Source organism: Saccopteryx bilineata, chromosome 10 (genome assembly GCF_036850765.1).
Source record: "Saccopteryx bilineata isolate mSacBil1 chromosome 10, mSacBil1_pri_phased_curated, whole genome shotgun sequence".
Taxonomy (NCBI): domain Eukaryota; kingdom Metazoa; phylum Chordata; class Mammalia; order Chiroptera; family Emballonuridae; genus Saccopteryx; species Saccopteryx bilineata.
Genome location: NC_089499.1, coordinates 47,611,417 through 47,637,743, shown reverse-complemented (window position 1 = coordinate 47,637,743; position 26,327 = coordinate 47,611,417). Strand labels below are relative to the sequence as shown.

Sequence of the window (26,327 nt, the reverse complement as noted above, 5' to 3'; positions counted from 1 at the left end):
CTCTCTCTCTCTCTCTCTCTCTCTCTCTCTCTCTCTCTCTCTCTCTCCTCTAAAATGAATAAATAAATAAATAAAAATAATTTAAAAAAGACTAACATTAAAAAAATTAATAATAAAAAAATAAATAAAAGTAGAATTAGGAATTCAGTTCCTCAGCCACACTAGTCACATTCCAAGTGTTCAACAGCTACCTATTGACAATGTAGATGTAGAAAACTTCCAATATTGCAGAAAATTCTGTTGGACAGCACTGCTATAGAACCCAGGTACCCATAATAACAGGTACTCAAAAAGTGTGTTATAAAATAAAGATTCCTTTTATCTCCATCTTATGGTAAGAGAAACATAGGCCAGAGAGGTTGTCTCATTATCCCAAGGCCACACAGCCAGGAAGCAGCCTAGCAAGGATTTGAACCCAGGATCATTTTGCTTCAAAACACATGCCACTCCCTTTCCCAAGAGCCAGCTGCCTCCTGGCTATTTAGAGAGGGCTCTCCTTGTATATCCTTCCAACCTGAGCTTGTACTTAACTGTGGGCAGCTTCATGGAAGAATTATTGCCCAAGACATTAAGGGGGTTGGTGTCAGTTGTAATTCCATCCCAGATTCATTGGATGTGTGACCCTTAGCAAGTCTCTTTGCCTCTCTGGGCCTCAGCTGCATCGTCATTTTATAAAATGAAGAAACTGACCCTGATGGCCTAAGGGTTGTAGATGGTAGGCAGGGGTCCTGCAGTGACTGGGTACACTCTTCAGATCCTGTCTGGTTCTGGGGCAGGCCAGCATGAGGAGTGGGGTGGGGTGGAAGTGCTTTGGTAGGTTTGACCTACAAAGAGCAACTCCTGTTCCTTGAATGCTTACAAAGGAGAAAGCTGAGGCTCAGAGAAGTAAAGTAACCTGGCCAAGGCTACACAAGCAGGGGAAATGGCAGAAGGAGGATTCCAATCTGAGACTGTGATACCATGCCTATGCCACAGAGCAGGGTCGAGGGGCATAGAGGGCTGATCCGGGATCCCGGGAATCATAAGTAATTGTCCCGTGATAACTGGTGACCTCCCCGTCTCTGGGGGGTGTACAAGCCGGTGCTGGGCCGTTCACGGGCAGGGGCTGACGCCGGGGCCGGACCCTCAGGTGAGGCCGCAGAGCCTCTCGGGCCTCCTCCTGCCTTCAGCAGGCGGCGGCGGCAGAGGCTCCAGCACACGGCCGGCGGGCGGGGCGGGCGGGGGCTGCTATTTCTGTCTGTGATCGCAGCCGGTGCGGCGAGGCGGGGCAGGGGGCGCCCGCGCCGCCATATTCCCTCCCGCCGGCCGGCCCGCGGCGCGCAGCCACCATGAGCACCGCCGCCTTTCACATCTCCAGCCTCCTGGAGAAGATGACATCCAGCGACAAGGACTTCAGGTGAGCCCTGCTGCCCCGCCCCGCTCTCCGCCTCCATTGAAACCCCCAGCCTTCCACCGTCCGAGGCGCCGGCCCTGCCCCACGACCCAGCAACCCCTGTCTCTTTTTCCCGCGTTAGGCCCCGCCCCTTCCCGGAGACCACCTCTCCCTCCTGCCTCAACGCCCCCGCGGGAGCTCCAGCCTGGCCTCTCTCCGCATTGCAGCCCTTCCTCTCCCTGACTCTGCCAGCTTCATCTCCAGCCGTGAAAACTTCAGTCCCTGCCTCCTGTTCCCCCATCAAAGCCCCAGCTCCGCCCCACTCCACCTTCCTCGGCCTCTTGCTTCATTTATGCCCAGCCCTCGTTTCGCCCTGCAGGTGATGCGCCCATAGTGAAGCGCAGGACCCCAGCGCTGCCTATTGTTTCCTGCATTGAAACCTAGCTCTTTCCCGGGTTCGACTTTTTCACTGATAACCTCAGCACCCGACGCTCTGCGCTCTCCTCAGAATTACTCCAGGCCTCCTCCCTGCACATCAGGGCACCCTTTACCGTCCTCTCCCCTCCCAGGTTTGCTTTAACAAGCTTGAAAGAGGGAATTAGGCCGAGTGGCTTTGCAGATAGAGCTAGATAATGGTTGGGGTGGGAGTGCTAGATTTTGTATACCTATTCCCCTTCGAGCCACACAGGAAGAGAGCTGAAAGAAATGGAGGAAACCTGTGGCCCAACTTCCTCATCCTCCAGAGGAAACCCAGGAAGGTGAAGGGATGTATGTCCCATGGTCACACAGCCAATTCTGGACCCTCTGAGCTGAAAGGAGCTCGCAGAGACCAAAGTAGCTGCACCAACTTATTGAACATTCTATCACTTTATCCCCATTTTACGAAAACTGAGGCACAGAGGCATGAAGGGCCTAGGTGCAGTCACAGCTAGGACGTGGAGGACTTGGGGTCCAAATCCAGGTCAGTCTAACACAGAGGCTAAGATCTTGGCAATGCCATCTGATTCTTGCCCCCTGACAGGTGAGGAGATTCACCCCTCTGCCTTCTCCTGAAACCCACTCCTCAGTACCCTCAAGAACCTCTAATCCAGCTTTAGTAGAGCCTCTGAGCCACAGTCCTGTGTTCTGGTCCTGCCCCCAGCCACTTACTGGCTGTGTGACCATGGACAGGCTGCTTAACCTCTCATGAGCCTCAACTTCTCTTCCTCTAAGATGGGGATAATAACAACCTACCTCTGCGGGTTGGTGTGAGGATGAGAAATGAGTTAGTTAATCCATGTAGAAAGTTTAGCTTAGCGGCTGGCACCAGGTAAGCACTTAATAAGTGGACACTATTATGGTTCTGTGCACATCAGAAATCAGCCATGCCCTCTCCCCATGCTGGGCCTTTATCTGGAAGTTCTGTGTACCCCCTTCATTTCCTCCTTTCACTTTGCTAGCTCCTACTGAGTTGTCACCTATTTGGGATGCCTCCTGACACCCAGGCAGGGTTAGGCACCTCCTCTGAGTTCCTACCCATGTTTCTGCTGTGTCATATCTTAGCCTTGGGAGATATGCTTCCTTTTTGTGTTACAGAGCCTGTTCTGTGTATACAGTAGGTGCTCAGTGAATGTTTTTGTGCCCCAGGTTTCCTGCTATACTGTGCAATATAATCTCATTCTGTCCACTTATCCACCAGGGTGTTAATGATTGTTCTTTCTGTTCTCCAGAGGCTTGGAGAGGGAAGTAACTTGCCCAAGGTCACACAGCCAAGGGGATTTGCACCACTGCCTCTAGGGCCTTAGGTCTATTCTCCAGGAGAAGGAGTTGGTCCTGCCACCTAGAGCCCAAGAAGCCCTTTCAGCCTGCTCTGTTAGCGGCCTTGAGAACACTTAAAACCACCCAAGCACATGAGAATGGTGTCTATTTTTAAAGTCCAAATGCCAGAGAGGCTGGGTCCTGCTGACCAGCTGTCCAGGCACCCATGTGGCTGACTGGTCTCAGCTGCATCACCTCTAAGGTTTCTCTGGAATGACACTGAGACTGTGTCCTCTGGCTCCTGGAGGAGAGCAGTGACTGAAAATGGAGGTCCCAGGCAGGGTGGAGGAAGTCTTTGATCCCAGTTATTCCTGGGCCCCAACTTGGTGGGTAGGAGGCTACCCTATTGCCACTCAGACTCCAACAATGAAATGGCTAAACTGTGTGTGTGTGTGGGGGGGGAGTGATCTGGCAGGAATTGCCACATCATTTTTTATTTATTTCTTTTATTTTATTTCATTTTACAGACAGATAGTGAGTCAGAGAGAGGGATAGACAGGGACAGACAGACAGGAACGAAGAGAGATGAGAAGCATCAATCATTAGTTTTTCGTTGCGACACCTTAGTTGTTCATTGATTGCTTTCTCATATGTGCCTTGACCGTGGGCCTTCAGCAGACTGAGTGACCCCTTGCTCAAGCCAGTGACCTTGGGTCCAAGCTGGTAAGCTTTGCTCAAACCAGATGAGCCTGTGCTCAAGCTGGTGACCTCGGGGTCTCAAACCTGGGTCCTCCCCATCCCAATCCGACACTCTATCCACTGCGCCACTGCCTGGTCAGGCCCCACATCATTTCTTAAAAACACAGTAACACTGGTTGAGAAACCAGGAGAAATGATTGGTAGACTGATTTTCCTCCTGACTTGCTATATGACACTAGGAAGTTCCTGCAACCTCTCTGAGCCTAGTTTCCTCATCTGCCTCATGCTAAGAACTCATTGTCCTCTTAAAACTTCCCAAGGATGAGCCCTGGCTGGTTGGCTCAGTAGTAGAGCATCAACCCGGTATGTGGATGTCCAGGGTTCGATTCTAGGTCAGGGCACACAGAAGAAGTGCTCATCTGTTTCTCCACCCTCTCTCTTGCTCTCTTTCTCCCCCTCCTGCAGCCATGGCTCAATTGGAGGTAGTTGGCCTCAGGCACTGAGGTTGGCTCCATGGCCTCTGCCTCAGGCTCTAAGAAGAGCTCGGTTGCTAAGCAATGGAGCAATGCCCCAGATGGGCAGAACATTGCCCCCTAGTGGGCTTGCTGGATAGATCCTGGTTGGGATGCATGTGGGAGTCTGTCTTTGCCTTCCCTCCTATCACTGAATTAAAAAATAAATCTCCCCAAGGATGTTATAAAGTAGGGCAAAGAAAATTCCCTGGGACTCCCAGAAGAGTCAGTTGTTCAGGGTCACCCAATTGATAAGTGACAAGACAAGACCAGTGTATTTACTTGAAGCCAAACTTTAGTGTTCAAGCTCTCACTTATCAAATTAAACACTGTTGTACACCGCCACTATCACTACCACACATATATACACAATAGGGCTTTCTTTCTCAGAGAGCTATGAGTTTCCAGGAACTTGGGGGTGTCTGAATTGCTGAGGCATATTTCAGAGGGTTGATTTTGAGTGCAGATTTTCACACAGCTGTTTGGCTCTGAGCCCTGTTAGAGGCTGACTCTAACCTTTCCTCCCTTCCTGCCCTCACCCTGCCACCCCAAGTGCTCTTTAGACCTGTTCTTGGTTGGGCCTGTATGAAACTGGCAAGCCCCTGTCAACTCACAATTTAATGGGTGAGACACATTGGTGACCAAGTGTGCAGGGTAGTGTGAGAAGTGCTATGATCAAGGGGTGCAGAGTTCTCTTAGAGTTCTTGTCCAGAGGGACCCAGTGTGCTGAGAGAGTGTGGGTGGTGGATAGGGCAGGGTAGTCAGAGGATTCATCCCTGAAGCTGATTTGAGCTGGGCCCTTGACAGATGACTAGGCATTCAACAGATGGAGAAGAAAGAAGGGGCAGGAGGCCCATTTTGGACAAAGTAGCACATCTCTTGGGTTGCCAGGCTGCTCTGGGTCCCATGGACTGCAGCAGAAATGCAGCTTAGAGCTCCCGCCTGCCTTCTGAGAATGCCCTCTCAGCTGGACAGACCTAGGAGTGCATGTGCCTAACCCAGGCCTTGCCCTGGCTCAGATTCAAACCTCTTCCTTCACCTTATCTTGGCTGCTTCTCCTGCAGTGGCCAGGCCCATAGGTGGGCACAGTCAGCCCTGCCATGCCTTTCTTCTCTTAGTAGCTTAAGGCTTATCCCAGCTTTTAAAAATAAACAACTATGACATCGATAGGTGTCCTCCTGCTAATAGGGTGGTGTGGGACGCCATGACATCCAGCAGCAGGTCTGAGCCTGCAAAGATTCAGCTGACTGTGACTGATTTTGGGGGGTTGGGTGTGGGGGCTATTAGTTGACTGGCTCAAGCAGGAAAGCAAGGCTGGTTAAGGAGGTTTGATTGCCTGGTGTGTCAGCAAAAGCTGGAAGCTTCCTGGGACCAGCACTCTTTGTCCCGACTTCATGGCATCTCTCCTTGCTGCTCTGTCCTACTTTCTCCTCTAGTCTCTACTCTCAAGCACCTTCAAGAGCCTGTGAACAGGTAGGGTGGGTCTGGTGGGAACCTGGTGACCTGGATAGAGTGTGTCCCTCCTGAGGACAACCACAACTTGACTAGAGCCAGTTATTGTCACCAGGGACTGTAGGCCCAGTTGTATTCACATACTCTTTTTTTCAAGAGAATCTGGAAATAATACTTTTATGTCAACTCTCCCAATTTTAAAATATTGGTAAATAATTCAAAATTTTCAAAAAGCATTTGCAAGGTGGACACAGCTGAGGACTGCTAGTTTAAGATTCTGCCAATCTTGGCAGGAATGGTGTGCCATAGTGCCCCCTGCAGCCCCAATTTTCCATGACTTTCCAGCTCAGACCGCTACTGTGCTTTCAGATAACCAGCACAGGCATTTTATCTTCCATACAACCCCATGAGGCAGGTAATATTCGCATCCCCATTTTTAAGACAGGTAAACTAAGATTCAGCTATGTGAAGTGGCTTGCCCAAGTTCATATTTGTGTAAATGGCAGAAGCAAGAGCCACCGACTTTGAAGCCCTAAGCATTTAGTTAGTATGCTATGCTACTCCTAGTCGGTCACAATGTGGCAGTTGGTGTCTCTCACACACTGCTCTTCTTACAGTAGATTGTGACCACAGCCCAGATAATCTACTTACCCTTGAATCTTTGTGTTAATATCTGCTTCTGGGGGAACTCTAAGATACTTCCCAAATCACTGGGGCCCAGGAGCTGCTTGAAAATCCTCCTCTGCCCTCCCTGCCCAGGTTCATGGCCACCAGTGACCTGATGTCAGAGCTGCAGAAGGACTCCATTCAGCTGGATGAGGACAGTGAGCGCAAGGTGGTAAAGATGCTGCTTAGGCTCCTGGAGGACAAGAATGGCGAGGTGCAGAACCTGGCAGTCAAGTGGTAAGTGTCAGCCTTGGTGGGGACAGGGAGGCACCCTCTGGCGATGCTCCCTTAGTGTGGGAGCTCCCCAGGGGCCCCTGCCCCTTTGGGAAACAGTCTCTGAGAAAAGAATTGCTAAACAGCTCTTGGAGTCTCAGTGGAGTTGGACAGTGACTTGGTCTGGGTTCCAGAATTCAGTTGTAAGTTTATTTGAGAAGTGATCCCAGGAAAATCCAGTACAGGAATAAAGAAGCAAGGCAGGGAAGGAAGAAAGCCAATAAAGGCTGCATTATCAAGCAAGTTACTGCTGTGGGCAAGCAGAGCTCAACCCTACTGGGGGCACCTTAGAGCAGGGGTCCCCAAACTACGGCCCGCGAGCCGCATGCGGCCTCCTGAGGCCATTTATCCGGCCCCCGCCGCACACCCGGAAGGGGCACCTCTTTCATTGGTGGTCAATGAGAGGAGCATAGTTCCCATTGAAATACTGGTCAGTTTGTTGATTTAAATTTACTTGTTCTCTATTTTAAATATTGTATTCATTCCCATTGTTTTTTTACTTTAAAATAAGATATGTGTAGTGTGCACAGGGATTTGTTCATAGTTTTTTTATAGTCCGGCCCTCCAATGGTCTGAGGGACAGTGAACTGGCCCCCTGTGTAAAAAGTTTGGGGACCCCTGCCTTAGAGTGTTCCCACCTGCCAGCTCTGTCAGTCCTTGGCTGAGGGCTGCTCCTGGGGAAGGGTGGAGGGTAATGCGTCCACTGGTACCTGTAGTCAGAGAAAGCCCTCAGGCACAGATTCAGGCGCTGGCACTGCAAGGTCAGTCTGGAATGCAACAGAATGGTGAGAGCTGCAGGGACACAGCAGCCCCAAAAGCCTTTGCCCTTGGCGTCATGAGGCTGTAGCCCTGAGACCTTGGGCACTTACCTCCAAAGCGGAAAAAGCAAGATGGGGTATCCACAGGATGTGTGCGTGTGTGTGTGTGTGTGTGTGTGCGCACACACACACGTGCCAGGGTGGGCAGGGTAGGGCACTGAAGAATGGCTGGGGTCAATAGTCAATAGAGAATTGGGACAATCCCTTCTCTAACAGTACTCTGTGAGTTGGGCCCAGTCATTCTTGGCCATGTTAATGAATTCCAACTTGATCCCAAGAGCAAAGGGAATTCAGCAAAGAGTTTTATGCAGGAAGGTGACAGGGTCAGGTGTATGGTGTGGAGTAGAGATCCAGGGTGCACTGTGCTTTCCCACCAGCACAGCCAACATCCCTGTTTTACAGCAGGTAGTCTGAAATACCCTTTTCCTCTCCTGCAGTGAAATTCACATATATTATAATCTGCCTCTACACAATTTCAAAGCAGTATATATAAAGCCATCAATTGTAATATAAAGGAGAAATAGGAGGAATGTAGTTCATAGTGAAATAGTATGTGTTTCAGTAAGTGCTCAGGCTTGATGACAGCAAAGTGATGAAGTCATAGGAGGCCTGCAGCTCAGTGTGGGCTCACTGTGAGTGCCACAGCAGTGACAGGTGGGGATGTTGAGGACTCAGATACCACAGGCATTGCTCTTAGTGACAAGGTTTTCTGAAATAGTGACTATCTCTTGTAAAGTTTCCCAGAAAACAAAATACAGTCTTCCTTCAATTTACCTGGTAACTACATTCTTGAAACATTTAGGGTATATTAAAATAGTGCAAAAAGTACTTTGTGTTAATATGTAACATGAAATTAGGTTCTGGACTCAGATGATTATAGGAAGGCTTTTTACCTGTATCCAAAGGGATGTTAGAAATATGGGTGGAACCTGGAATGGGACTTGCTGTGCCATATTGTCTTTCTAGCATTCCTGGCCACCTCCTCCCACTGTCAGTAAAAGCCAGAAGTGTTGTCTCATAAGACCATAAAAATTTTTTTTTTGTATTTTTGTATTTTTCTGAAGCTGGAAACAGGGAGGCAGTCAGACAGACTCCCGCATGCGCTCGACCAGGATCCACCTGGCACGCCCACCAGGGGGTGATGCTCTGCCCATCCGGGGCGTCGCTCTGTTGCCACCAGAGCCACTCTAGCGCCTGAGGCAGAGGCCATGGAGCCATCCCCAGCGCCCGGGCCATCTTTGCTCCAATGGAGCCTTGGCTGCGGGAGGGGAAGAGAGAGACAGAGAGGAAGGAGGGGGTGGGGGTGGAGAAGCAAATGGGTGCTTCTCCTGTGTGCCCTGGCCGGGAATTGAACCTGAGACTTCCACACACCAGGCTGACACTCCACCACTGAGCCAACCGGCCAGGGCCAAGACCATAAATTTTTAAAACACTCTTGGGGGCAGGATCACCCTTACTGAGAATCAGTGCTGCAGGAGATAGAGTGGGAGAACCCATGATTGTTTAGATGGAGGAGGTGATGGAGAAAGCAGTCCGGAGAGCCAAGGTTCGCAAACTGGCATGAATTGAAGTCACTTGGGACCCTTGTTAGAACTATGTATTTCCCATCCAGGGGTTCATATTCAGGAGTGGGAAAGGTGGAAGAAGAGAGCTGAGGCGGGCAGGTGAGAATCTGCATTCTAATACACACGAACATCGGGGAAACCCTCATTTGAGTCAGAAACTCTCATATAATATTTGACTACATGTTAGAATCACCTGGGGAATTTTAAAAACACTCATCATTCATGCTATACCTGAACCCAATTACCTCAGATTCTGGGGCCAGCACCCAGGTAACAGTTTCTTAAAGGCCCCAGGCGATGGCAATGCAGTTAAGGCTGAGATCCAGTGCATCTAATGACGCTGTTTGTTTTTTTTTGTTGTTGTTGTTGTTAGCAGTAGAGACAGGGACAGAGACAGAGAGAGGGACAGTTAGGGACAGATGGACAGGAAGAGAGAGATAAGAAGCATCAATTCTTCATTGTGGCATCTTAGTTGTTCATTGATTGCTTTCTCATATGTGCTTTGATGGGGTAGGGAGGCTCCAGCAGAGCCAGTGACTCCTCGCTCAAGCCAGTGACCTTAGGCTTAAGCCAGAGACCATGGGGTCATGTCTATGATCCCACACTCAATCCAGTAACCCTGCGTTCAAGCTGGCGACCTCGAGGATTCGAGCCTGGGTTCTCTATGTCCCAGTCCGACGCTCTATCCATTGAGCCACTGCCTGGTTAGGCTCATTGCTGCTGTTTTTAAACATTTGAATCACTTGGGGACTCTGCTGAAATGCAGCTTCTGGTTCAGCAGCTCTAGGGTAGGACCTGAAGGTCTGCATTTCTGACAAATTCCAAGTGGTGCTGATGATGCTGATCCCGTGACTACACTTTGAGAAGCAAGGCTCTAAGACAGAAGTCCTCAAGTGTGGTCTCAGATCATTAGTGTCAACATCTATTGGGAACTTGCTAGAAATGCAAATTCTCGAGCCCCACCCAGACCTCCTGAATCTGAAAATCTGGGGTGAGACTCAGTGTTTGCATTTAACAAGTCTTCCAGGGGATTCTGGTATGTGCTCCAGTTTGAGAACCAGTCCTCTTGGGCACTCCCTGGTTTCCAGCTGAGGTTACTGGATTTGATGTTTTGGCCATATACTGAGTTGCAAAACCCAGGAGGAGATAAAGGTTTGGGAGTTGCCAGAGGATGCCTCTCCTTCTGGCAAAACAGGGAGTCTCCTGTTGATCTGGGGCTATTCCTCACTGGCTTGAGGGGACATAAGGGGTAGCCTGACTCAAGCTGAGCCTGGGGCTTCTGACCCCTTTCCTCCTTCCCTGCTCAGCCTGGGTCCTCTGGTGGGCAAAGTGAAGGAGTACCAGGTGGAGACCATCGTGGATGCTCTCTGTGCCAACATGCGGTCAGACAAGGAGCAGCTCCGAGATATCGCTGGCATCGGCCTCAAGACTGTCCTGTCAGAGTTACCCCCTGCAGCCACAGGTACCCAGGTCCCAGGGACAAGGTGCCATAATTACTTGTCCCAGTTTATGGTTAAAGAAACTGAGAGAGGTGAAGGGACTTACCTAAGGTCAACCAGCTGGTCAGTAGCAGAGAATTCAGACCCCTATCTGCCTGAGTTCATGGCTCTATGTCAGCAATGCTTTTAGCTGCAAGTTAGAAAATTTAACTCATGGCTGCTTGAAGAAGCAGGGAATCAGCCACTCCATTTTTGCAGTAATTCTTTTAGCAGCTCAATTAGGACAGGATTGAGTATCTGCCTGGGTCTCTTGCCTTTTATAAGGAAAACATATATTTTCTCAGAAGCCCCCAGAAGATATTGACGTATGTTTCCCTGGCCAGAATGGGATCGTCTGGCCCCTCCTATCAGGAAGGGAGTCCATAGAAGGGAGTGCTTAACTTTTCCCTTTGTCCTAGTGGAGGGTGGAAGGAAGGAGGGGTTGGATATGGGGTGAGCCAGCCGGCCTGCTGGACATCAGTTCTAGCTCCCTGAGCTGTCACCTTTAGTTTGGTTGGAACTCTGGGTCAAACCTGGTACCACTCAAGGCCTGGCTTCCCTGGTTCAGTAGAGCAGGAGCCAACCAAAGGTAGAGGTCAGCCGTATACCTCACCAAGCCCACCATGTGCTCTGTGCTGCAGGCTCTGGCCTGGCCACCAATGTGTGCCGGAAGATCACTGGTCAGCTCACCAGTGCCATTGCCCAGCAAGAAGACGTGGCTGTGCAGCTGGAAGCCCTGGACATCCTCTCTGACATGCTGAGCAGGTGCGGGAGGCCACCTCAGGCAAGGAGGAGTGGGGGAGGAGGAGGAACAAAGGGGACAGCAAAGTATTTAAATCCACAGAGCCAGCACCTACTGCACACCAGGCCCTGTGCTTGGGGCTCCTTAATTGTCCCTGTAGCCCTGCAAAGGAGAACTCGTTTATCACAAATTTATAGGCTATGAGAGGTGATGTGGCCTGCCTGAAGTCACAATGTCAGTAAGTGGCAGAATGTAGGATTTTTTTTTTTTTCTGAAGCTGGAAACGGGGAGAGACAGTCAGACAGACTCCCGCATGCGCCCGACCGGGATCCACCCAGCACGCCCATCAGGGGCGATGCTCTGCCCACCAGGGGGTGATGCTCTGCCCCTCCAGGGCGTCGCTCTGCTGCAACCAGAGCCACTCCAGCGCCCGGGGCAGAGGCCAAGGAGCCATCCCCAGCGCCCAGGCCATCCTTGCCCCAATGGAGCCTCGGCTGCGGGAGGGGAAGAGAGAGACAGAGAGGAAGGAGGGGGTGGGGTGGAGAAGCAAATGGGCGCCTCTCCTATGTGCCCCGGCCGGAAATCGAACTTGGGTCCCCCGCACGCCAGGCCGACGCTCTACCGCTGAGCCAACCGGCCAGGGCCAGAATGTAGGATTTTAACTCAGGTCTCTCCATAGCTGAAGCCCTGGTGTGTTCATCCTCTCCCTCTCCCCCTTCTTTTTTTTTCTTTCTTCTTTCAAACTAATATAGATGGGCCTTTGTTTTAAATTGTACTGTACATTTTTAAAGTATTCTTTCATTCATTCATTCAATCCCCCAAGAGTTGAGCACCTACTTTGTGGCCAGATAAATATCAGGTGCTGGACTAGTGCTGGCAATGTGGACTGGGTCAGTCTTGGTCATTCCTAGGAAGGAGCTCACAGACACATCAACTGTGAGTGCAGTAAGAACAACAGTAAGGATAAGAGCAGGGCCTATAGGAGCTCAGAGGAGGAGGCTCGAATCCAGCTGGGGTGTGAGGACCCTTCCTAGAGAGGATCCTGCTAGATGAGCCTTCAAGGATGGTCAGGATTTGGCCAGGCCTGAGTGGGCACAAAGGGGACATTGGAGGAGATTGCCCTTGGCCTAGACGCAGGAGAAGACATGGGGTCTCAGGGGTTATGCAGGGCATTGTGGGCTAAAGTGCACTGTGGAAGGGCTGATGTGGAGTGATGAGGCCCAACCACTGGGCAGAAACCGGGGGTGGATGGCTACTAAGTACACTGAAGGTGTGAGGAGCCCATGGAGGGTTTTTTTTTGATGGGCTGAGGGATGTCAGGTGCATATTTGTGAGTTTTGGACTGATCATCCTATCTTCAGTGTGCATGGTAGATTGGAGGGGGTGGAAGAGGCAGGGAGACTGGTTTGGAGGCTTCTGCAAGCAGGGGAACTCAACTTCTATGTATTCTGGAAGTAGACTCTACAGGGCTTGGAGTGGATGAGAGAAGCAGACACAGAATGATACCCAGGAGTCTGACTTTACTAACTGGGGGTACAGACATAGGGCCATTGCTGTGGTGGGATGCTCTCTGGGAGTGGAAGCAGGTGTGAGGAAGAAGGTGATGGATATAGTTTAGGGCATGTTGAATTATGTTGAAGTTGAGGTGCCTGGGAGGCCTTTACTCAACTGAAAACTGCATTGGGCAGGTTTTGGGGTTTTTTTTAGTGAGAGGAGGGGAGGCAGAGAGACAGACTCCTGCATGCACCCCCACCGGGATCCACCCAGCAGGCCCACTAGAAGTGATGCTTTGTCCAAACAGTGGCTGTTGCTCCATTGCTCAGCAATGGAGCCATTTTTTAGTGTCTGAGGCAGAGGCCACAGAGCCATCCTCAGCGCCCAAGGCCAACTCACTCAAACCAATAGAGGCATGGCTACAGGTAGGGAAGAGAGAGAGAGAGAGAAGGGAGTGGTGGAGAAGCAGATAGTCACTTCTCCTGTGTGCCCTGACCGGGAACCGAACCTGTGACATCCACACACTGGGCCAACACTCTACCACTGAGCCAACTGGCCAGGGCCAGCAAGGGGCAGGTTCCAAAGGCAGTCTGTCTTGCTCACCTGAGCCCCCAGCACAGGCTATCACATAGTAGGTAAACACATAAATAAGTGAAACCCAGAAGAGAGGTCTGGGCTGGGTGGAGAGTTATAGGAGAGTGAGATCAATGTGTTAGTGTAGAGAGAGAGAGAAAAGGTCTTAGGACATGTGTGGGATAGAAAATGCATGGGCCTGGTCTGAAGGTGAGGAGAGAAGCTGCTAAGATGGGCATGGGCTGCCTTCTCCCTGTACTTTCTCTTGTGTTGACTCTTGCCTTGAGCCCAGGGCTCAGCTTTTCTAAAGGGCACTAGGGAGCCATTGAAAGAGATCAAAGAAGATAAGCAAAGGAGTGACCAGATCAGAGATAGATTTTAGACCACTCTGGTCCCAGAGGGAGGGGAGGGGGCAGGTGGATGTTAAAGCAAGGCCCAGACTCCCAGGACATCAGGACAGCCCCACTGTAGCCCCCCACAAGCACTACTATTGGGTTTTCTTACCAAGCTAGAAGCCTGGATACCTGAATTCAAGTTCTGGCCTTGCATTTCTTGGCTAGGTGGCATTGAGAATGTCCCTTCCCCTCCCTGCTTTCTTTGTAATAATAAATAGTCATGCCACAGTTACAAGGAGTCTTAACGTTTACCAAGGGCCACTGGGTTGTCATAATTCCTAGGAGGAGGCCAGGAGAGAATGGGGAAGAGATGAAGTACCTGGCTCAGGGTGCTCTCTTGATGTGCTCGCCTGACTTTCCCTTTTGCTCCCCAGGCTAGGCGCCCCACTGGGTGCCTTCCATGCCAGCCTCCTGCACTGTCTCCTGCCACAGTTGAGCAGTCCGCGCCTGGCTGTGCGCAAGCGGGCCATTGTGGCACTAGGCCACCTGGCGGCCGCTTGCAGCACCGACCTCTTCGTAGAGCTCGCCAATCACCTGCTGGACGGGCTGCCTGGCCCACGCACACCTGCCAGCCCCGCCACTGTCCACACCCTGATCCAGTGCTTGGGCAGTATCGGCCGCCAGGCAGGCCACCGACTGGGTAAGAGAGTGGGGTCCCAGGGCAAGGAGGTGGGGTCTAAGCGAGGAGCTGCTGGGGAGAGGGGCGGGGCCCAGGCAGAAAAGGCGGGGCCTCGAGGCCACCTCTAGAAGTGGGTGGGGATTAAGAACTTGGATGGGGAAGACGGGCCCTGAGAGCCATCTGCTTCTTATCCTCAGATAATTGTAAATCATTCCACCAAACTTAAATAAAATATTTTTTAAATTAAAAAAAAAGAGTAAGTGCTCGCTTTGGCAGCACATATCCTAAAAATTTTTAAATATATACTGCTCACAAAAATTAGGGAATATTTCAAAATGAATATGAAGCAATAAAAAAAAGAAGCATTTGATTTTTATTAAACAAGAATATCAGAAAAGCAAACAATTCAAAGAAAATTGTTTGATTATGCAAATTCGATCCAAAACCAACTTTATTTCATTGGTGAAAATGCACTATGCAAAAGGCTGAAAGTACTGGAGTATCTATATGCATGCTCCCTGACCCCCTAATTTTTGTGAGCAGTATATATTTCCACCCTACTTTGACAAATGTACCTTAATAACAGCCTGTAAACCAGGTTTGAATTTTTTAAAGTTTTTATTGGAAATAATGTATAAACAATAAACCACATTAAAGTGTACAATGCATTGTGTTTCAACCTTTGTGTACACCTATGAAACTACCACAGTCAAGATGTAGAACATTTCCCTTACTCCCAAAAGTTTCCTGAGTCTCTTTGTAGTCCATCTCTTCCTTTGCCCCACCCCAGGCAACCACTGATCTGTTTTCTGTGATCATAGATTAATTTTATGGAAATGGAATCCTTCAATCAGGTTTGAATTTATTCTCAAACACCTTGAAGTTCCAGGCTAGAGAAAAGCAATGTGGGTAGAGTTGGCCATGGTCTGCCCCTCCCTTCCCTATGGCTCTCTCATTGAAAGTGACCTTACAAGCCACACCTGGGGACTCCAGCCTGCAGTTTACATTCTATTTACTTCTCCCACCATTCCTCTTCTCCACCCTCCCATGCCAAACAGCAGCTACCCCATGGCCACTCTTGGGAGCATGGACCTGGGAAAGAGGCCTGCATAGGACCCATACAAAGGTTCAGAGTAATTGGGCAGGAAAGTAGGGAAGGGTGTGGCTGGAGAAGGGCTAGGGTGGAACTCTCTAAAGCCCAGGGGTCAGGCAGGAGCCCCTCTTTTTGGGTAGTACCTGCTTCTCCCCTTTTTCCATCCAGGGCTTGAACTTAGTACAGGAAATAAGGCCAGGACATAATTAATAGTTTCAACAGCAGACGTTACTTACTGAGTGCCTACTCTGTGCCAGGACCTGTGCGAAGCTCTTTATCTGCATCATATTAATCTTCACAAAATCTCTGTCTGCTAGGCATTTTATTCTACTGTGAAGATGAGTAGACTAAGGTCAGAGAAATGCTTTGACATGCCCAATATCCCAAAGCTCATAGGTGGCAGAGCCAGAGCTAGAACCCACATCTGCTTGATCCTGAAACCTCTTGAGTTGAATTTGCAGTGGTCAGGGCTGCAGGTTCAGGGACAGACTGAGCACTGTGGGCTAGGGAAGCCTGGGAAAAGTTCTAGCCTGTCAGTGATCCACCTGGCCTTACAGGGGCCCACCTAGACCGCTTGGTGCCTCTGGTGGAGGAGTTCTGCAACCTGGATGATGATGAGCTCCGGGAGTCCTGCCTCCAGGCCTTCGAAGCCTTCCTGAAGAAGTAGGTGCAGTGGGATTTTGGAAGGTGGAGGCCCCAGAGTTTCTTTGGGAAGTTAGTGGGGACAGGATAAGAGGCAGTATGCTGGCCTTAGAGCAATAAGATCTCAGGACTTGCCACTGGGCCCCACTGCCTACTCTGTCCTGCCTACCTACCTCCACCAGAGCCTCCCTATCTCACCCCACAGGTGCCCCAAGGAGATGAGCCCTCATGTGCCCAGTGTAACCACACTGTGTCTTCAGTACCTGAAGCATGACCCCAACTATAACTACGACAGTGATGGGGATGAGGAGCAGATGGAGACAGAGGATAGTGAATTCAGTGAGCAAGGTGGGTGACCAACTTGTCATTGGTGCTGGAGGGTGGAAAGGAGTGCTGCCTTACTGGGGACCTCCCCCCCAACCAAAGACAGGAGCCATATTTAGTGCCCTTATCCTGATCCCAGCTGTTCTTCAGGCTCCAGCCCTGCCTTCCATAATCTGGATTCTCTAATGTCCCCATCTTTTCTGACTGCACAGTAAGGATGGTAGTAATCACTAACATTTATTGAGCTTCAACTGGTGCCCCAAGCATTCTCTTATATCATGTTCCTCACAGTAACCATAGAAAACCAGTATTTATTGTTATCCTCATATTTCAGAAAAGAAAACTGAGACTTAGAGAACTGGTTTAGCTGAGATAACACAGCTAGGAAGTGGCAAAGCTGGGACTTGGAGCCATGTCCGTCAGGTTCCCTGACCTTTACTCTGCTGTCTCTGCCCTTTTAGTCATGGCTTCCAAGAGCTAATACTTTAACCCAGCACAGGGAAGCTCTAATGGTAGAATGGTAGGCACTGACCCAGGAGATAATCTGGATGGGGAGTGGACTCAATGGCTGAAAGGAAAGCCTTCTGTGCTTGTGGTGGGGTTTGTCACTCGAATGCTCGTGCGTTCTGAAAGCAGGGCATCGATGGAGGCAAGGGATTTATACTCTTATGGGGTACCTGGAACAAGATGGGATGGTGGGAGACGAGATTAGACAGGCATGGCAAGGCCTTAGATGCCACGCCAGGGAGATTGGGCATTTTCTTGTCAGTAACAGGGAGCTATGGATTTTTCTTCGTGGATGGCATAGGGTGGAGGTAACAAATAATGGTCCTTCAGAGGGGACATCTGCTAAGCTGACAGGATGCATCCTTGGGACTACCCATGTAGCCCACTGTGGCTTGTCCAGATGCCAGCTCTGAGAGTCTGAGCTGTCAACAGAGTGGCGTGAGTAAGAACTGGCCTCTGAGCCTGTGATTGGGGTGTCCTAGTTAGGGCCATCCTCCTCAGAGCCTCATGTGTCTCCAAAGGTAATATGGGTGGGCCTAATGGACCCGAATCTCAGCTTTCCTATTCCTTAGCTATGTGTCCTCAGGATAGGCTCTGACCATCTCTGATCTTTATTCTTATCATCTGTTCATCTGTAAAATGAGGCTCAAAACACTTTGTGAGCTTTAGCCTCTTGAGGGAGCTGGGAGAGTGGGAAGTCATGCAAATATAGTATTTTCTGCTTGGAACCTGAGGAATCAAGATCCTTGAGAGGCTGAGTTGGGGTGGGATGGGGCAATCAAAAGGAGGCCTTAATCCCTCCTCCTGCTGAAATTCCAGTAAATGAAACATTACACAACCAGTCCTGAAAACCAAGGATGGGTTTTGTGCCCCAAATGGATTCTCTAGGTCCTCATTGAAGTCTTGAAAGTTTTTTCCCTCATATAGTCAAAACAGCAGAGGCCATGGAGGAAGAAGGAGGACTCTAATTTAATTCTATGTCCCTGCTCATGTAACTTAGGGCCAGTCACTTCCCTCTGAGCCCCAGTTCCCTCATCTCTACAGTGGAGAAATAATCCCTGTCTCACAAGGCTGTTGTAAGGCTAAATGAGGTTGTGGCTTTGAAGTGCTGGGTGCCATCTCCAGCACACAGTAAGTGTTCACTAAATGGTAGGTAACATTCCCAATACAGGGGTGGGCAAAAGTAGTTTTACAGTTCATATGGAAAATACAATAATTAATAAGTAATAATATAAGAATAAACTGTTTCATGTACTCACAACTGTAAACTTACTTTCATCCACCTGTGTAGTGTATAAATAATGATCATCAAAAGATTAATCAGTGGCCCTGGCCAGCTGGCTCACTGGATAGACTATCAGCCAGCATATGGATGTCCCAGGTCCAATTCCTGGTCAGGGCACACAGGAGAAGTGACCATCTGCTTCTCTCTTTTACCTTCTCTCCCTCTTCACCTCCTGCAGCCAGTGACCCAGTCGGTTTGAGTGTTGACCCCAGACGCTGAGGATGGTTTGACCGGCCCCAGGCCAGGTTGCTGGGTGGATCCTGGTCAGAGAGCATGTGGGAGTCCTGTTTCTCTATCTCCCCTCCTCTAAATTTTTTTTAAAAAAGGTGAAACAGAGACTTGGCTCCCTCTTCACGTCTTTGTCCTGGGAGATCACCTGGGTGGGACAGGCAGTTCCCTATCCATCTGCTGTAGAGCACAGGGCTCCATGTGTGTCTGGTTCCTGCCCCAGAGAGTGAGGACGAGTACAGTGACGATGATGACATGAGCTGGAAGGTGCGCCGGGCAGCAGCCAAGTGCATGGCAGCCTTGATCGGCGCTCGGCCTGACCTGCTACACGACTTCCACTGCACCTTGGCACCAGCACTCATCCGTCGCTTTAAGGAACGTGAGGAGAATGTCAAGGCTGATGTCTTTGGGGCCTACATTGTGCTGCTACGGCAAACGCGGCCCCCAAAGGGATGGCTGGAGGCTGTTGAGCCCAGCCAGACTGGCAGCAACCTCCACATGCTGCGAGAACAGGTGGGGACTCCTTCATCTCTCTCGCCCCGCCCCCCACCCCTGCTCACAGCTCAACCTCCCACCTTCTCACAACCCTTCCATCCATCCATTTTCCCACCTATCAACTCACCCCACCATCTATCCACTGAAGTGTGCATTTTGAACACCCACTATGTGTCCAACCCTGTGTATCAGGTGCTGGGGCAAGCAGAGAACAAGACAGATGAAGGCCCTGTCCCTGGACCACACAGTTTGGGGGTCATATTGATAGATTGGATATGGAGGGAGGGACAGGGATGTGGCATGTTAGTTTTAAGCTCTGGCTGAAGTATGGAGCAGTTCCCTTAGGTGGCAGAGTATGAAGAGGGCAATGTCTGGAGTTCTGTTCTGGACATTTGTATTCAAGGTCCTTGAATGTCCAAGTGGAGATGTCAGCCAGGTGGTCTTCACTCAAGTCTGGTGTTGACAGTGTAGATCGGGAGTCACTGCTGTGCTGGCACCTGAAGCTGGGAGAGTGGATGAGCTCATTTGGGAGAACCCAGATGAGGAAGAGAAGGAGCCGATAGGGTGAGAGCCAGACTGCCTATGTAATATTGAGCAAGCTACTTAATCTCTCTGTACCTATTCCCCCATCTGTAAAGCGAACCTAGGAGTAGTACCTACTTCAGAAGGTCTAAGTACAGAATCAGGTGTCTGATACAGAGCTAGTGATGGAAAGCTTGGATGGAGCGATCCTCTCCATGCTAGGGTCCTTGATAGGCACATGCCTGGACAGAGCCCCTCAGGAGTGGGTGGGGTGTGGAAGTTCCCTGGGTGGTCCCTGACCTCCCCTCACCTGCCCACAGGTGCCCCTTGTGATCAAGGCCCTACAGCGGCAACTGAAGGACCGGAGCATCAGGGCCCGCCAGGGATGCTTCAGCCTCCTCACCGAGCTGGCGGGCATCCTCCCCAGCAGCCTGGCAGAGCACATGCCTGTGTTGGTGTCAGGTAGGATGGACTGGAACCTGGTCTCTGCTGTCCTGGGCCTCTTCCAGAACCTGGCTCCCAGTCCTCAAGGGTGCCACCGTTTAGCAACATACAGTGGCTCTCCATTGCCAGCAGTGAGAACAAGAGTGGGATGCAGGCCCTACATCCAGGTTTTAGATGGCCTTGTGTCCCTCAGCTCTGGCCCCAGCCAAGCCCTGACCATTTAGAACCTGCTGCATAGGAGTCCAGGTGCCTGGATCCAGTTCAGATGCCTGTGAGTGTTCTCACACCCACACCCAGGGAGGGCTGTGTTGGGTCAGGGCCTGTGGTCTATAACCTTTGCACCCACTCCACAGGCATTGTCTTCTCACTGGCAGACCGCTCTAGTTCCTCCACTATCCGGATGGATGCCCTGGCCTTCCTGCAGGGGCTGCTGGGCACAGAGCCTGCGGAGGCCTTTCACCCACACCTGCCCACCCTCCTGCCACCTGTAATGGCCTGTGTGTCTGACCCTTTCTATAAGATCGCAGCGGAGGCCTTGCTGGTGCTACAGGAGCTGGTGAGGGCCCTGTGGCCCCTGAACAAACCTCAGATGCTGGACCCTGAACCATATGTTGGTGAAATGTCTGCAGCCATCCTGGCACGGCTCCGTGCCACTGACCTGGACCAGGAGGTGAAGGAGCGGGCCATCTCCTGCATGGGCCATTTTGTGGGCCACCTGGGCGATCGGCTGGGGGATGACCTGCATCCATCGCTATCACTCCTCCTGGACCGCCTGCGGAATGAGATCACCCGGCTGCCCGCTGTCAAGGCCCTGACGCTCGTGGCTGCGTCCCCACTGCGGCTTGATCTGCAGCCCATCCTGGCTGAGTCACTACCCATACTGGCCTCATTCCTGCGCAAGAACCAACGGGCACTGCGACTAGCCACACTGGCTGCCCTGGATGCCCTTGCCCAGGGCCAGGGACCCAGCCTCCCGTCATCTGCTGTGCAGGTTGTGTTGGCCGAGCTGCCTGCCCTGGTCAGCGAGAGCGACATGCACGTGGCCCAGCTGGCTGTGGACTTTCTCACCACAGTGACCCAGGCCCAGCCAACCTCTTTGGCTGAGGTCAGTGGCCCCGTGCTCTCAGAGCTGCTGCGGTTGCTGCGTTCACCCCTTTTGCCAGCAGGTGTGCTGGCAGCTGCCCAAAGCTTCCTGCAGGCTCTGGTGGGGACCCGGCCCCCATGTGTGGACTATGCCAAGCTTATGGACCTGATCACTGCACCTGTTTATGACCAGGCTGTGGACGGTGGGCCAGGCCTGCACAAGCAGGTGTACCACTCGCTGGCTCGGTGTGTGGCAGCCCTCGCAGCTGCCTGTCCACAGGAGGCAGCAGGCACGGCAAACCGCCTGGTCTGTGATGCCAGGTCACCCAACGCCAGCACGGGGGTCAAGGTCCTGGCATTCTTGTCACTGGCTGAGGTGGGCCAGGTGGCCGGGCCTGGTCCCCAGAGGGAGCTGAAGGCAGTGCTCCTGGAAGCCTTAGGGTCGCCCAGTGAGGACGTGAGGGTGGCAGCCTCCTACGCACTCGGCCGTGTAGGTGCTGGGAACCTGCCCGATTTTCTCCCCTTCCTGCTGGGACAGATGGAGGCTGAGCCCCGGAGGCAGTACCTGCTGCTGCACTCACTCAGGGAGGCCCTGGGGGCTGCCCAGCCTGACAGCCTGAAGCCCTACACTGAGGACATCTGGGCCCTGTTGTTCCAGCGCTGCGAGGGTGCCGAGGAGGGCACCCGGGGAGTAGCTGCCGAGTGCCTCGGGAAACTTGTCCTCGTGAACCCTCCATTCCTTCTGCCCCGATTCCGGAAGCAACTTGCTGCAGGTAGGAGTACAGTTATGGGCAGAGGTGGCCCAGATCACTATTTGGCAGTTTGCTCCTGAGCATTTGAGCTCTCCACACAAAGTGAGCTATTTCCCATGACTGGGTCTGAGAGTCATGGTGTGTGTGTATAAGATAAAGGCAGAGGAGCCATTAAAATGGTTCCCTGACATTTATAGGTCTCCTCCTGTGGACCCGTGGGATAGAGGGGACAGAATCCTTGATCTTCAACAATATTTCATGGTGCCACTTTCATAATCTTTGCTGTGGACAGCAGCCTTATGCTCCAGGCAAAGGTTAATAAAAGCAGTTCACTGAGGGGCCAGAAACTGCGGCCTGTGGAGTACAGCTCTTTTGGGCTAGCTTGAGCCAGGAGCAGATGGAAATGTAGACTAAGATTGGATGCTATGCCCTGGGGTTGGGGAGGACTGACTAGGTTGTGTGTGGCCAGATCAGGGCACATCAGGGTTTCATAGCTCAGGGAGGAAGAAATCAGATAGACGTGTCTGTGGGGTTATTTGGACTCCTAAGAACAAAAGGCCTCCAGGCAGCTGGCGGGCTGGTCCCCTGATAGGGTCAGTGGATGTATCAATTTACATAATGCAGGCTCTGTATAGCAGGGGTCAAGAACCTATGGCTCGCCAGCCAGATGTGGCTCTTTTGATGGCTGCATCTGGCTCGCAGGCAAATCTTTAATAAAAATAATAATAATGCTGGCCCTGGCCGGTTGGCTCAGCGGTAGAGCGTCGGCCTGGCGTGCGGGGGACCCGGGTTCGATTCCCAGCCAGGGCACACAGGAGAGGTGCCCATTTGCTTCTCCACCACCACCCCCCTTCCTCTCTGTCTCTGTGTCCCCTCCCGCAGCCAAGGCTCCATTGGAGCAAAGATGGCCCGGGCGCTGGGGATGGCTCCTTGGCCTCTGCCCCAGGCGCTAGAGTGGCTCTGGTCGCTTGCGGCAGAGCGACGCCCCGGAGGGGCAGAGCATCGCCCCCTGGTGGGCAGAGCGTTGCCCCTGGTGGGCGTGCTGGGTGGATCCCGGTCGGGAGCATGCAGGAGTCTGTCTGACTGTCTCTCCCCGTTTCCAGCTTCAGAAAAAAAAATAATAAATAATAATAATAATAATAATAATGCCTGACCTGTGGTGGCGCAGTGGATAAAACGTTGACCTGGAAATGCTGAGGTTGCCAGTTTGAAACCCTGGGCTTGCCTGGTCAAGGCATATGTGGGAGTTGATGCTTCCAGCTTCTCCTTCCCTTCTCTCTCTCTGTCTCTCCTCTCTCTGTCTCTGTCTCTCCCTCTCCTCTCTAAAATGAATATATAAAAATAAAAATAATAATAATAACGTTAAAAATATAAAACATTCTCATATATTACAATCCATTCATTTTCTACCCCTCATGTTCATGGTTGCGGGTGGCTGGAGCCAATCACAGCTGTCCTCCGGGACAACACTAAATTTTTATTGGATAATGCGTAACGTACACGGGTCGTTGTATGGCTCTCGCGGAATTACATTTTAAAATATGTGGTGTTCATGGCTCTCTCAGCCAAAAAGGTTCCCGACCCCTGCTGTACAGTGTGTGGTACCTAATTAACACTGAGTAACTGCTGCTGTTGCTATGTTGGTGATTACGTTAAGCCCTTGCTGGGTTGCTGGGTTTCTGGGTTTATAAGAAGCAACTACATGGCCCTCACCCCTGCATGGATGAGAAGAACATCTCTTGAGGACATTCCTTGTTACTCTCACATGGCTTTTCATGGGGACACTTGAGAGGCCAGTCTCGGGATGAGGAGCAGCCCTGCCTTTTTTTTTTTTTTTTGTATTTTTCTGAAGCTGGAAACAGGGAGAAACAGTCAGACAGACTCCCGCATGCGCCTGACCGGGATCCACCCGGCACGCCCACCAGGGGGCGACGCTCTGCCCACCAGGGGGCGATGCTCTGCCCCTCCGGGGCTTCGCTCTGCTGCAAGCGACCAGAGCCACTCTAGCGCCTGGGGCAGAGGCTAAGGAGCCATCCCCAGCGCCCGGGCCATCTTTGCTCCAATGGAGCCTCGGCTGCAGGAGGGGAAGAGAGAGACAGAGAGGAAGGAGAGGGGGAGGGGTGGAGAAGCAGATGGGCGCTTCTCCTGTGTGCCCTGGCCGGGAATCGAACCCGGGACTTCTGCACGCCAGCCCGACGCTCTACCACTGAGCCAACCGGCCAGGGCCAGCCCTGCCTTTTTAAAGCTCTGATTTGTTTCTGCCTCATGTATACTGCTGAACCAGCTAACTAGTCATATGTCTTTTTTTTACCTCTGACTTTGGGAAAGTTAGCTTAGAGCCGAACTGTTGGCCTGCTTTGGGCGAGTTCATGGGACTTCCCAGTTGCCTCTATCTGTACGCCCCTCACTCTATTCTCCATCTCACTTCCTTGCCTTTGTCTTTTTTTTTCTTATTTTAAATTCACTTAATCCTATTCTATTTGTATATCTTCATCAGCCACCTTGAGTATTCTTAGGAACCAGTCAGGATGAAAAGAGAAAGAGGAAACAACAAAAAGTCTGAATTTGTAACTCTTACACACATCCAAGCACCAAATTGTAAACTTTCTCCTGAATCTCAAATATAAAGTTTGTGATGGAAACAGACTTAACCCATTTATTGTTATATGCTGGGGGGTAATGGGTGGATAGAGGCAAACACTTAATAGTTATTTGTTTAACTTCCAGTTTTATTGAGCTATAATTGACATATAACATATTTGTTTAAGGAGTACAACATAATGATGATAAATCATATGTTCTGAAATTATTACTGCAGTAAGTTTAGTTAACATCCATCAACTATCATAGTTACACATTTTTTCTTTGTGATGAGAACTTTTAAGATTTACTCTCTTAGCAACTTTCAAATATACAAAACAGTATATTGTTAGCTATAGTCATTATGTTGTGCATTACAGTACCAGAAACTAGTTATCTTATATCTGGAAGTTTGTGCCTTTTTGACCACCTTCATCCATTTTGCCCACCCCAACCTCCCTCTGGCAACCACAAATCTGATCTGTTTCTATGAGTTTGTGGGGTTTTTTAGGTTACACATATAATGAGACCATATATTATTTGTCATTCTCTTATTTCACATAGCATAATGCCCTCAAGACACATCCATGTTGTGGCAAATAACAGGCTTTTCTTCTTTTTTGTGACTAAATAATATTCCTCTGTGTGTGTGTGTATCACATTTTCTTCATCCATTCATTTGTCTATGGACAGTTAGGTTGTTTCCATGTCTTGTAGTGTTATTGCTGAAGTGAACATGGGAGTACAAATAGCTCTTTGAGAGAGTGATTTCAGCCCTGGCCGTATATCTTGTTTGGTTAGAGTAGGGGTAGTCAACCTTTTTATACCTACTGCCCACTTTTGTATCTCTGTTAGTAGTAAAATTTTCTAATTGCCCACTGCTTCCACAGTAATGGTGATTTATAAAGTAGGGAAGTAACTTTACTTTATAAAATTTATAAAGCAGAGTTACAGCAAGTTAAAGCATATAATAATAATTACTTATCAAGTACTTGATGTCGGATTTTCGCTAGGATTGGCAGACTAAATCTTTATAAAACAATTTACTATAGTTAAATCTATCTTTTTATTTATACTTTAGTTGCTCCACTACCGCCCACCATGAAAGCTGGAACACCCACTAGGGGGCGGTAGGGACCAGGTTGACTCCCACTGGGTTAGAGTATTGTCCTGAAGCGCAGAGGTTGCCAGTTTGATGCCTGGTTGGTGCACATACAGGAACAGGTCGATGTTCCTGTATCTCTCTCTCTCTCCCTCCCTCCCTTCCTCTCGCTCAAAAAAAAATCAATGAATTTAAAAAAGAGAGAGAGAGATTGTGATTTAATTTCCTTCAGATATATACCCAAAAGTGGGATTGCTGGATGATATGGTAGTTCAATTTTTAACTTTTTTGAGCAACCTCCAAAGTGTTTTCTATAGTGGCTGCACTAATTTACATTCCCACCAACAATGTTCAAGGGTTCCCTTTTCTCCACGTCCTTAACCTTTTTTGTATTTCTGATGACAGCCATTCCAGCAGCTGTGAGGTGGTAACACGTTGTGGTTTCAATTTGCATTTCCCTGATGATTAGTGATATTGAGTACCTTTTCAGGTATCTGTTGGCCTTTTGAGATCTTCTTTGAAAAAAAGTCTATTCAGATCCTTTGCCCATTTTTAAATTGGATTATTTATTATTTGCTCTTTATATGTTTTTGGATATTAACCTCTATCACAGTATGTAAATTTTTTTTTCCATTTCATAGGTTGTCTTCACTTTGTTGATGGTTTCTTTAGCCGTACAGAAGTTTTATAGTTTGATATAGTCCCACGTGTTTATTTTTTTTATTTTTTTGCATGTGTTTTAGATGTCATATCCAAAAAATCGTTACCAAGACCCATGTCAAGGAGCTTTATTCCTATGTTTTCTTTTAGGAGTTTTATGGTTTCAGTTCTTACATTTAAGTCTTTAATACATTTTGAATTAATTTTTGTGAGTG

The 26,327-nt window shown here is 50.1% G+C and overlaps 1 protein-coding gene across 2 annotated transcripts in view; it reads left to right on the top strand.

Moving 5' to 3' along the window:
• The first annotated feature begins 1,265 nt into the window (after positions 1-1,265).
• The window catches only part of CAND2 (cullin associated and neddylation dissociated 2 (putative)), a 45,314-nt gene continuing 20,252 nt past the window's right edge, over positions 1,266-26,327 (top strand). Inside the window, exons 1-10 of one of the 2 annotated variants that reach the window (XM_066245529.1) lie at positions 1,266-1,396; positions 6,532-6,675; positions 10,402-10,556; positions 11,214-11,337; positions 14,151-14,416; positions 16,046-16,151; positions 16,336-16,478; positions 18,698-18,987; positions 19,812-19,953; positions 20,289-21,791. In XM_066245529.1, coding sequence (XP_066101626.1) covers positions 1,329-1,396; positions 6,532-6,675; positions 10,402-10,556; positions 11,214-11,337; positions 14,151-14,416; positions 16,046-16,151; positions 16,336-16,478; positions 18,698-18,987; positions 19,812-19,953; positions 20,289-21,791 — 2,941 coding nt within the window. In that variant the 5' untranslated portion in view covers positions 1,266-1,328. Of the gene's footprint in view, positions 1,397-1,817; positions 1,942-6,531; positions 6,676-10,401; positions 10,557-11,213; positions 11,338-14,150; positions 14,417-16,045; positions 16,152-16,335; positions 16,479-18,697; positions 18,988-19,811; positions 19,954-20,288; positions 21,792-26,327 lie in introns of those variants that run through there. The other variant, XM_066245530.1, reaches the window with a different exon arrangement.